General features: G+C 45.5%; 1 protein-coding gene across 1 annotated transcript in view; it reads right to left on the bottom strand.

Annotated features, from left to right (window-relative positions):
* Nucleotides 1-12,218, bottom strand: part of GAA (alpha glucosidase) — a 752,056-nt gene that overhangs the window by 520,146 nt on the left and 219,692 nt on the right. The window contains exon 5 of the mRNA XM_069655240.1: nucleotides 8,975-9,071. Coding sequence (XP_069511341.1) covers nucleotides 8,975-9,071 — 97 coding nt within the window. The remainder of the gene's footprint in view (nucleotides 1-8,974; nucleotides 9,072-12,218) is intronic.

Genomic DNA, 12,218 nt, shown 5'->3' with positions numbered 1-12,218 from the left:
GAGCTGGTCCTATTCGGGCATGTGGGCAGACAAAGGACAGGGGGTGGAAAACTCCTCCCCCACTTCCTGCCTGCCCAGACACTCTGGAGCCTAGAAGGAGACACCCAAGGGTTCCCGCCAAAGGTAAAACACACATACTGACCTCCCCCCTCCCAGAATGGTAGGAGGACTAACAAAGAACAACCATGCTAGTAATGGCTAATAAAGTACTTGGGTGCCCCTATTGTGCACTACCGAGGCTATGGGCATAGCCTGTGGTACGAAAACTACACAATAGAACACATCCATTGCCACCAGCCATATCTAGGAGATTGTCTATGTGACTAAAAAGTCACAGGAGCAGACAGAAGGGGGATACTAGGTATCCCTTTGGCACTCCACATAAGGTGGTTTGTGCAATTTCTCAGGCTATATAGTTTTGGGAGAGATACCCATATCTCACTATCCTTAAGAACTGTAGTTACTTGAGGATATATAAAAATAATCTTAAAGGAGGACCCCAAGGGGCCCCAGCAACACTGCCCATAAGGAGCTGTGTTCTGCAATAGAAAATACAGATGCCTTTAAGAGCTGTGGAGCAGACAGACTCCATAATATAGGTAGAATACAAATAGAGTTCCTAAAGACAGAGCCCACAAGAATGAATGCGTGGAAAAGGGCTACACTCATTTTAAAGAAAAAGGTCCAGAAGTCCAGCAAAAATGCTGCGGGTCTCACTAGGAGAGGGGATGAAGCATAAAAATGATAAATCTCCATAACATACCCAATGTCACTGGAATTTGGAAACATAGGATGAATTGGAAGACTTGAATGTAGAATGAACAACTGGCTGAGGGGCAATTGACAAGTAAAGGTGGATATCAAGGAATTTTGAGAGAGCGAAAATGCAGTGGGGCTAAATCAACTGCGTAGATCAACAATGGGTATATGCGTGGCAAGGGCTTCGATCGGTAAATGAGGAGAGGGGAAAATAAAGAACACCAGAATGTGCGACTAGTGGTGGTGATGGTAAAAAGAGTGCAGAACTTCAGCAATGGGCATTGTGGGGACAAACAAGACGAGTGTACATTCCTGTCATGGGGTTGTGAACCCATGTCAACGGCATCACTTATCCAGATTCACAGCTGCTACCCACCATTTAGCATGCCATACCCCAACAGCTTGCCCCAAATCCAACTTGCCAAGTCACAATGGACAGCAGCAGCCTGACCCTGGGGCTATCTCCCTGCCAACATAATTACCTTCTGCAAGAGACTTACCTTTTACACGGCAGCGTATGTGCCCCCATCCTTGCTCGGTACATCCACAACTTAGAAAGAAGCAGCTTGCACTTGTGCCCTTTTAGCAGCCTTAGCAGTAGACAGTGTTTAGGGCCCCTACCCTTGTTCACTTCAGATACAGAAGGAGCCACCTCTCAGCCAGTACGAATTGCCCTCTATTTTACAAAGCAGCAGATGGATGCCACAACCCTACCGCCCATGAACATCATTACTCCCACCACCACAGGAATTTCCCCAAAGCCACAGGCATCACCAAACTGCCAGCTCTAATACCCCACGCCTAGCATAACCAATTCCCCCCTTTCATACCATACCAAGCCAGCATCCTCAATTCACAACCCCTCCACCAGCAAACCTGGTCACTGATTGAATGCCTTAACCAGCAGCTTCACAACTCAAGCCTTTACCCCAGAGCAACTCCCATGTCCCCTGCTCCAGGATCATAAACCCACTTTATACAGTGGCTGTAGTTTGCCTCATCAATTGCTCTGCATCCACCGTTTGTCCTCGTATCAGCAGAAGCCCCTTCCAAGACCAGCATCAGTTTACCGCTTCAAACACCACTACAAATTAGTGGCTCCCTGCTTAGACTGTGGTGCTTCTTATACAGTAGCAGCATCCTATGCCACTATCATCCCTTAGCAGTGCTTCCTCTCTATATGTAACCAGAAAGCTATATGACATGTTAAGGATAAAACCTATCCTGACCGCACTTTTAAGGTGATGTGTTCAATTTTAACAATACAAGATTTTCACAAAGAGACAGTCTCTCAGTAACGATAGTCTTGGGGACTAGTCGGTTACTCTGCAAGAATGAGCAAAAGGACAAGGAAAGTAACGCAGAAGGATTTACCTACATCCAAATTCAGGACAGGTTCAAAACAAGCAAAAAGACAGGGTACCCAATAGAACTCTATTGGAGGAAACCAGCAAAAAGAAAATCTTTCATAACAGAAACTACAGCGAGACAACTCAGAAAAAGGCAATGCAGTGGAGAGGCGGATGTAAATGAAGGGAAAAGGTCCCACCATTCAATCCACAAGAGGCTTTGATGAGGTATCTTGCTCTGCCCGATTAAGCCAATACCCATTTATAAGTGTAGTGGTGGGAAGAGTGGCATCACAGATAGTGACCGTCGGGTACCCTCGTCTTTGGATGTTCGAGCTTGAGTTCAGCACGTCAGGCGACAGCCCAGGGATGTACCATATTGATGAGCCGTAATAGCGCAATTTCACCTACTAGCTTGGTTTCATCCTGAAGAAAATACTAAGTGTTTCATAAATGGCTGTCAGCAAGCAAAGCAAGTTAACCAGCTACTGTGAGTGGTGGTATTTAAGGGAAAACTAAGCTCTCTCGTGCTACTGGAATATTATTAAGAGCAGATGTTTGATGAGTTCCCACTGTTGTACAAATGACGGACCACATTTGACCATACTGGCTGAATGCAGTATCAAGGGCTGATCTCTGGTCTGGGTGTTCTGGTTCTGAAAACCTACCCTACACCACCTCCGTCCTCCCGCTGACTCCACTTGTATGCTGGGGCATGCCATCTTTACAGGGGCCATCTCTGGGCTGTTCTGCAGTAGTCTTCCAGTTTTACAGCCGAGTTAGTCCCTCCTTGGAGTTGGAAGCTAGTAATGGCTGGAGGGGTATTGAGACTCAAACACTACTCCTTCAAGACTGTCCTGGGTCTTGTAAGAAAGGCATGCTATCAAAGTAAGAGACAAGTGATCACAGTTCAAGGGAGTTTATTAAACTAAAATGAGTGAGACAAACACCTAATCTAAACCTAAATCTAAGATGGGAGCAAGCTAAGACTATCAAATAATAATACAGTCTCTAGAGTCTAGTCAAATAAAAAGGGCCTATACTAAAACCTATTGCCAATTCATACTGCTACGCTACAAAATAGTGTGGGATAATGTTCACTAGAAAAGAAAGAAGTAGTCACAAAATGATAAGTCAGGATGTTATGGCTGGGGTCTCCCTTACCCATGTTTTTAGCATGGGCCAAGGTGGGACTCCTGAAAACAGCACACTCCTGGGCTTCTCTGGCACAAGCTCACAGTTCCTTTTCTCACTTGTTATATCAGGGCCTTTTGTGCTCGTCTCTTCTCAGGCAAAGTCTCTTGCTTCAGAGGGCGTGATATGCCAAAACAAAAGTTAATTCTGTTAATCTTCATGTTAGGTGATTACTCTTCACCCTTGGATCCCCCTCAGCCAGGCTGCGATCCTCAGTGGTTAGCCTCCCTCAATCAGGCTCAGATCGACCATTCACTGTGGACATCAATCAGTTGGGTTCATACTTGTCACAATGTTGTTTACTTAGCTTCTTCACACTTTTCTCTTGACCTCCCCCAGTCAGGTTCACTATCCCCTTTCAATCAAGTTCCTCATTTGTAATATTCGAAAGTTTCAATGTCTTTTTATACAACCCTCTTTTAGTTAGGTCCCCTCATCTGGGCTCAGACCTTCCACAGCACTTGCCAACATTAAACAAAAACTTCTGAAGAACAATCATGTCTCGCTGGGTCACTCTTAACCTATGGCAAGGTTGTGTTTATTCACAATAACCAGTTTGCACAGAGTTCCCCTACGCCAGGCGCAAACGCCTGTTTCATAGTTCCCTCAGTCCGGTTCACAATTCTATAATCAAAACATCTGCAACGTGTCAAGGACTTTCGATTGTACAAGGGGTTTTGCTTGACCCACGTATGACCACCGTGACACCTCACGGCCTTCCCCAAGGCCTCTTGATACTTGTGGTTTCTTTACCCTTTTTTGTCAACAGAGTCTTTACTCAGGAGAGAGGTACCAGTTAGACTTACAAAAAAGCGCCCACTTGGTGCCAGATCCCATTATCTCTGGTACCAAGTTTGTTCAGAAAAGACCTCTGTCTCTTAATCTTCTTAAATGTTGCCGCTGTAACCTTGAAACGAACACAGTCTGGCCCACTATCCGGTTCTTCTGACTCACCAGCTGTGCTGAACTCGGCATTTTTGCCGCTGAGTCAAGTATGGTACCACAATGGCAACTACATCTCACCGTCCTGGCTATCAGTGCAGGAGGGTTCCATGTACCGCTGACATCCGTTAAACCATTCCCCAGCTGCAATTCCTGGTCTGTTTCTTCTGTCTGAGGCTTTGTTGGTCTGGGTTGAAAAGGGCAAGGGCAACTCCCTCCTTGACGTCCTTTCAGGTCTCGCCGCCTTTCTCCTCAGTTTGAACTGCTGTCCTGGAATAGCTGCTACCTCGTGCATTCGGCCTTGCTCAGAGTGTGCTCTTGTGCTCCGCCTTTTAGCTGTATGGGGAAGGGAAATGGCAGTCAGGTGTGTTGTTGTTGGCAATTGCCCGACCCTTGTGCTGGGACATCGGCTTAGTCTGTTGTCGCTCACAGGGTGAGAAAGTGTGTTGGAAAAGGACGGGGAAGGTAGAGTTTCTAAATAGCTTACTGGACAGGATGGGGAAAAGGTGTCATAAGTAAGGGGATACCGCGTCTCACTATTCTGTGACCAACTTCCGCTCTCCGAAGACCCCTCATCCAGGTGATCCTTCCGCACTGGTCCACCAAGGAACTGGATCCAATAGCGATGGTCCTGTGTTGTCCACCTGGATGACAGACCCCTGGGGACTAGTAAGCGAGAAACCTACAGGTTTCTCGGTCTCCACCACCAATGCCTTAATGGGATGTTTTTGTGTAGCTGGATGCTCCTTGTCCGAGCCCAAATCCTGTCTTGCCGAGTTCCAGAACTGCCCTAAAATCTTCCTCGCCATAGCTTTTACTTCCAACTTGAAGGGTTCCTTTTGGGATGGACACTTATTCTTTGCCATCTTGAGGGTCTTTATTGGATTTTCAATCCGTACGCAGCATCCTTCTGTTAGCATACACTGCAAGTGCTTCCCCTCGGGCTATGGGGCGGTGGGTTATTTATGTTGCTGACCCTCAGGGGTCCCTGTGGCCAAGAATATTTAGTAGCAAGTCTAAATCTGTTGTCACTGGTTAACATTGATGTTCTTCCAGCTTTGCTGCATCTGGGGCTCCAGGTTGCTTACCCAGTCTCTGCATCTCTTAATTAGGGTCCACTTCAGTCCTCATTGTGGGGCATATGCCACCAAATCTGTGCCTGTGGGGTAGAAGTAACTTTCCGGACCACTCAATCTGGCCGCCACCATTGTCCCCGAAAAAAACTTATTTTTGCTACTTTTCAGCCTTCCTTCATTTATTGTGGCCCATTTTGACTATCGGTTTGAACATGCATCACTGTTTTGTTTCAGTTCCTTTCCGGACCAGAAATCTAAGTAGTAACTCATTAGATCATGGTTAGTTATATGGACAAAGTGACTACGCATAGAACTAATAACTTTCAATTCCTTTCCTTTATTCATATTCTTGCTGGGATTTTGGCCAATTTGTACCAGTTTTCAACACAATTAACTACACAAAGTGTACACTTCCTCAGTCTCCTGTGGCTATTTGGACATCATGTACCAGTATTCAAAGGACTCTAGTCTCCTTCAGTTTTCTTTAGATTAGTGTTGTCAATTTTGGATTACTTTTATCAACATTCAACAAGGACTCTTCACTTAAGTCAGTTTTAGATTGGTACTAGCAACTGGGATGTACTACTATTCACCATATGTAACGCTTCACTCTTTCCTCAGGTCCCTGCCTGCTCATCTTACACCTAGGATTGAACACTGTCTCACGGCAAACCTCAGCCCCCATTTGGGTATCTGTGTTCCCTACACTAAAACCTCACTTGGCATTACTAGCAATAGCCCTTCTCTCCCATATCATTTCTCTGCCTTGCTCCCCAACTTCGAGGTCTGAGACACTACCAGTGTTCACAGATTCAACTCTTATTAGCCACTTCCTCATGCTTGTGCTTGCAGGCTCGTTGACTGCTCTGTGTTTCTCATTACATCCTAATACTCTCATGAATAGTTCACAAGTGGTTGCATTAGCACTTTCTTTTCTGAGCTGGCAACGATTCTCAGCCTGGTGTCAGTCCTCTCAGCGAGTTAACTCACAAGTTGCTCTGGCACAGCTCTCACCATGTTCTTCCCTACGGCTGAGTGTTACTATTGAGCTGGCAGCTCTGGTACAGGTTACAAAGCGATCCTCCTCCATGCGACACTACCACACTCATAGATTTTGGGCACAGGAGGTCGGCAGCAATCAAGGTCTTTCCTCCAATTTCCTGCACATTGAGTCAGTGGATCTTGAAGGAGGAGGCAGGGGTGTAACGCACATCTACGACTTCTACATTATATGTTGTGCTTCGCCACAGGGTTCTTCTATGCTGGTACAGCAAAAACACATGAGCAGCAGACCTAAATTCTGGAGGGCTACTCATCCACTTTATGTATCCCATAGAAAATGTGTGCACATAATAGGGAACGTGGAGTTCAAGAAACTATTTCAACATCAAACGATTATAAAGTAATAAGCTAATCTAGAGTGAAATACGCCATCAAACAGAGGTGCTTAAGATTCCTTAAGGAACCTTGTGTAGATTTCATGTGGTCTGTGTGACGATCCTCCAGAGGACGTCACTTCTCCCCAGAGGGAAGCCCCTTTTCATGAGGCTAGGTGAGGTTGCTAACCGATAGTCACCCTACAGGTGGGTACATGCAGGAGGATCTCATGGGAAGGAACGCTCCTCCTGCGGACAAGGACATGAATCTAGGACACAGCCCCTTTATTGCCCAACCCAACAGGGTAATAACACTCAACCCTTCCTTACATATGATAACGTCTAAGACTATGCGTTACTGTATTTTAACAGCCTCACTTTGATAGGTAATGGGACGAAGAAGAATCCAAGAACGCTACAGTCAAGAGTGTTCGACCACCTGTTGTCAATTGAACTGACGTTACGCTGGGGCAGTCACAACTACCTAAGCTAAACAGTAAAGAAGGACAAAGAAAGACACCCAGAAGGAGAAGTCGGCGAGCTTGAGGCTGCCAAAAAGCAGAGTTGGAAACAGACCGATCAAAGGCTGTAGCGAAGCAACAGTGTGGAGTGACGAGAACAAACAAAGGTATGCCAGGAAAAGGTCTTGCCAGTCGGCTGAGATTCAACAACCTTGAAGCCGAGTGTCAGTGTGTTGGTGGCGTGACCTGTGGTGGGTGGACTGTGCGGCCAAGAATGGCGCAGAGGAAACCAACACTAACCTACTGCGGAGCCGGGTAGGTGATTGCATGGAAGTATGAGAAACTGTGGTAGATGCAGAACCTGTGATGGGTGGACCATCTGGTCCGAAACTTGCACCTAGACCGCCAATGGGAATGGACCGTAAACTCAAGCAGGCCGCAGAAGAAAGAACAAACCTGCGCCCCCTGATGAAACCGGTGAAGAGTTTCCTGAGAGAAGGTAACAGGAATAGTAATAAGACTGGGAGGGGGGCCGGGAAAACTTGAGAAGGTGAAACAAGAGAAGTAGATTGTTATGTGAGGCAGCTCAGGGAGACTCTTTCTCATCACGGTGGGTGCAATTTGAAAAATTTTGGTAAAATATTGAAGAGTCAAGGGGAGCTCGGGGAGTCTCTCCCTCATCCCACTGGGGGAAAAGTTGAAGGACATTGTTTAACTGTAAACACAAATTCAATGTAGAGGAGAACTTAAAGAATTGATGAAGAATCTAAAGTTAAAGTAACTCAAGGAAAACCTGTTGGAAACTGGGTGTAAACTAGAAGGGGGCCATTCTTTCTGGAACTTTGTGAAAACTGAACTAGGAGAGACTTCTACCCAGGAGAAGGGAGTCATTCTCTCCGGGTTGGGGGTAAGAACTCTTCCGTTAGGTTAGTGATTTATGCTAAAGTGACAGGGATAGAATAGGAGTTTTGACTAGGATGGTACCTTTCTTTTGAGCACAACAGACTTCACGGCCAGTCCGGATTTTAGTTTTGTTTAGGAAGGAACACCACCTCTAGTTTCAGGGTTAGATAGGATTGCATTTTCTGTTGAATAATGGTTTGTAGCCACAAACATGCCTTCACCTGGTCAGATGCCTCATTCCATGTCACCCCATCAGTTATCCCTCATGTTCGCCCTTTTGTATATATTACCATTTTACATACCCAAGACCTAAGAAAGTCCAGAATGAAGCTCCAGAACCCGGTTGACAATGCAGTAGCATGTCTAAGGTTTGTGACTCAACACTGGAGTATATCCTCAAACATATTTAATAATCTTAGCCATTTATATAGAGCACCTGGCAATTTGCATGGTCTACATGTGCTTAAATAAGTAACTACCTAACTCAACCATAATCATTTTTATCATTCACTACAAAAGCTTGGAATGGGCAAAAAAAACAACCGGCTCATTAATTTACAATGCTTGCATCAAGGTAGATTTTATATTTCTGGAATCACTGATCAGGAAGGAAAAACAAAATCACTAGGAGGCACTTTCATTCCTACAACTCAGCATCATGACAAGCATCTCAAAATAGAAAGTTATTTAGATGCATCCGAGGCATAAAAAGGAACACCAAGATCGAAATGTAAATAAAAAGGGAGGAAAATAAGCAGCATTGAGGTTGAAAGGCCACCAAAAGCTATAAAGAGTTTGTGCAAAAAAAACCTGCATGGGGGTAGAGACAAAGAGAGCTCCAACACTGACACAAACATAACTGCCAATACCCATCTTTTAGTCACTGTAGGTTCATTTATGAGGAAGGCACCTACCCATAGCATTGCTGTTGAGCAGGAATACCCCGTGGGATGTACCACCATCCTCCATGACAAGGTAGAAGGGGTGAGCGCCGTAGAGATTAGCATTTGCCTAGAAGGAGTAAGAGCATAAGTTAATTATAATGGTAATTCAGTTGATTTATATACCACCAACACTGGGAATTAAGTTTCAGTTTGGTACCTGGTGTCTTATTACCATCATTACTGCCCACATGTGATACTCAATTTATCGAGTTGATTTAGGGGCATGGTCTCCAACCAGTCACTGGACGGGTTTCTCACCCGAGGCATCCCAATTGCTTGCATCAGACACCACAATTAACTGTTTATTTTGATGTCTGAGTTCCTTGGGCTTTCTGCCCTTTCCCCTCCATCGGCTTCTCCCTTTGAAGCAAATGGCCATAGCTGTGAGCACAGTGAAAGAATGCAGCATAGCTGCAGCTCCTCCTGAAGGGCTTGGGCCAATACAAGAGGCCCTTTGTGCCTAGGCCTAATGAGCAAGGAGATATCGGCAATAGAAGAGTGATCAAGGTATAATGGCTGATCTAACATGAGTGAATGGGAAATGGGGTGGGTGCTATTCGCCCCAAGAGGACCAAATGATAGGCAATTAGTAAGGGCAGGGTTACATAAATCTACATCCCATGCAAATCAAAGCAGGTGGATGGTGATCACTCATTCTTTCACTGTGGCTCCTCAGATTTGTTTCGCTTTGCATTACTTTGCATGCTGACATTTGTAGGCTTTCATTCCGAATCAGGAAAATGAACAAGTTACTTACCAACTGGTAACGTTCTTTCAATTGGATGTTCCTCCAACGTATTCCTCATCTTAGATGTATTCCAACCAGCTTTGCTGCTCTTCAGAAATGTTTTCGGCAGAGGGCGCCGTGTGTCGATGTCGTCGAGTTGATGGTCCCTCGAAGGCCTCCATAAGGGGGACGTCATCGGGTATATCAGTAGGACGCGCTGCGCCAGTTGGCCTCAGTTCTGTTTTTCCCCCCTATTATCTTTGATCTTGTACTGTGTAGTTTGTGCCGGCAGACAGGTATCAGCCTTGCGAGATTGGAGTTGGCAATAACCCAGAAAAAATCTACAGAGGGGTAGGCTGGGAGGGCGACGAATACGTTGAAGGAACATCCAATCGAAAGAACGTTACCAGTTGGAAAGTAACTTGTTCTTCGAGTGGATTGTGTCCTCCAACGTATTCCTCATCTTAGATAGCCTCCCAAAGCAATATGTATAATTTCTCTGGAGGAGGGGTTAGATTTTTCAATGCCCTTAGATGGCGGAATAAAGCACTGCTTTTCCAAAAGTCAGTTCCTTAAACTGGGAAGCATCCAGGCTATAGAATTTTGAAAAGGTGTGTATTGAAGACCAAGTTGCTGCTTCACAAATGGACCTTATTGGAACACCTCTTTGAAGGGCTGTCAAAGAGGCAATGCTACTGGTGGAATGAGCCCTTAACCCTTCTGGTGGGTCTTTTTGGGCTAGTCTGTAGCATTCTGAAATGCAAAGCACAATCCAGCGTAAAATTGTCTGTTTTGTCACCGATTGACCCAGTTTCCTTCCTGTGTAACCTATAGACAGCTGGTTGTCCACTCCAAGTCTAGAGATGTAAAAGCTTAAAGCTCTTTTTGGATCCAAACTGTGTAATCTTTCCTCCTCCTTAGTAGGATGGGGTGGAGGATAGAATGCGGGTAAAACAATTTTCTAACTTAAATGAAAATCAGATATAACTGTTGGTAAAAACGATGGTTTAACCCTCAACACAACTCTATCCTTATGGAACACAGTATAGGGTGGGCCAGAAGACAGTGCCTGCAATTCGCTGACTCTTCTTGCAGATGTTAAATCAACTAAGAAGCCAGTTTTCCATGTTAGTAATATTAATGGACACGTGTGCGTAGGCTCAAAAGGAGCACACATTAAGAATTTTAGGACTAAATTGAGATCCCAAAACGGTACTTGAAATGGGTGAGGAGGAAACACATTAGCGAGTCCTTTTAAGAATTGTATTATCAAAGGAATTTTGAAGTAGGAGCATTCTTCCGACGAGAGCTTGAAAATGGAAAGCGCCGCAAGGTAACCTTTTATTGTTCCAATATTCACACCTCTATGTGCTAGGGTCAGAAGGAAAGATAGTACTACCGGAATAGAACATAGAAAAGGAACTAGTTTATTTTCTCTTCACCAGTTGCAAAACTTTTTCCAACGGCAACGGTATAGAGACTTTGTTGCTGGCCTTCTTGCCGAAAGCAACACCTCCATAACATCATCTGGAAGGTTCCAATCCCTGTATCTCAGCCTTTCAGATACCAAGCATGAAGGTTGAGCGTTTTGCCTTCTGGATGGAGAACCTGACCCTCCATTTGAGAGAGAAGGTTCCCTCTCTGAGGAATACGTACTGGATGACAGATTGACATGTCTAGAAGGTCCGAGTACCACGTTCTCCTAGCCCAATACGGGGCAATTAGGATCATGAGGCCCCCGAAGCGTCTCAGCCTCCTGATGACCTGAGGAATGACGGGAATCGGAGGGAATGCATACAATAGTGGGAAATTCCACTCTACCACAAACGCGTCCCTCAGAGCCCCTCTCGGGGGAAATTCCCTTGAGCAATACTTTTCGCATTTCCGTTGATACCGGTTGCAAATCGGTCTACTTGAGGGGTTCCCCAAAGGGCAAAGATCTCTTGAATGACTTCCTGAGCCAGTTCCCAGTCGGACACCGTGCTTTGCCTGCACAGAGCATCTGCCGTCATATTCTCTTCCCCGGCTAGATGAATTGCCGTTAGAGATTCCCTCCTGAATTGCCCAATACCAGAGCTACATTGCCTCTCTGCACAGAGATAGTGACCCCACACCTCCCCTTTTGTTTAGGTAATGCATGGCCACTGTGTTGTCAGTCATTATCAGGACATTCTTTCCCCTGACAGATGGCAGGAAGGCCATCAGCGCTAGTCTAATTGCCCTCAGCTCTAAAAGGTTGATGTGTAGTTTGGACTCCGATGAGACCAACGACAGTTGATTGTCAAATCGTTGGCATGAGCTCCCCACCCCATGAGTGAGGCGTCCGTCACTACTGTGATCTCCGGCCATGGTTGCCAAAAAGGTTCTCCTTTTAGGATGTTCTCAGTACAGGTCTACCATAGAAGATCTTGTGGGACCTTGTTCGGAATCTGAAGAGCCGTCATTTGACCCGAGAACTGGGACCACTGAGTCTTTAGAGCAGCCCAT

This window comes from Ambystoma mexicanum, chromosome 3q, assembly GCF_040938575.1.
Source record: "Ambystoma mexicanum isolate Mex_15411 chromosome 3q, UKY_AmexF1_1, whole genome shotgun sequence".
Taxonomy (NCBI): Eukaryota; Metazoa; Chordata; class Amphibia; order Caudata; family Ambystomatidae; genus Ambystoma; species Ambystoma mexicanum.
This window is presented reverse-complemented; position numbering and strand designations above follow the sequence as displayed.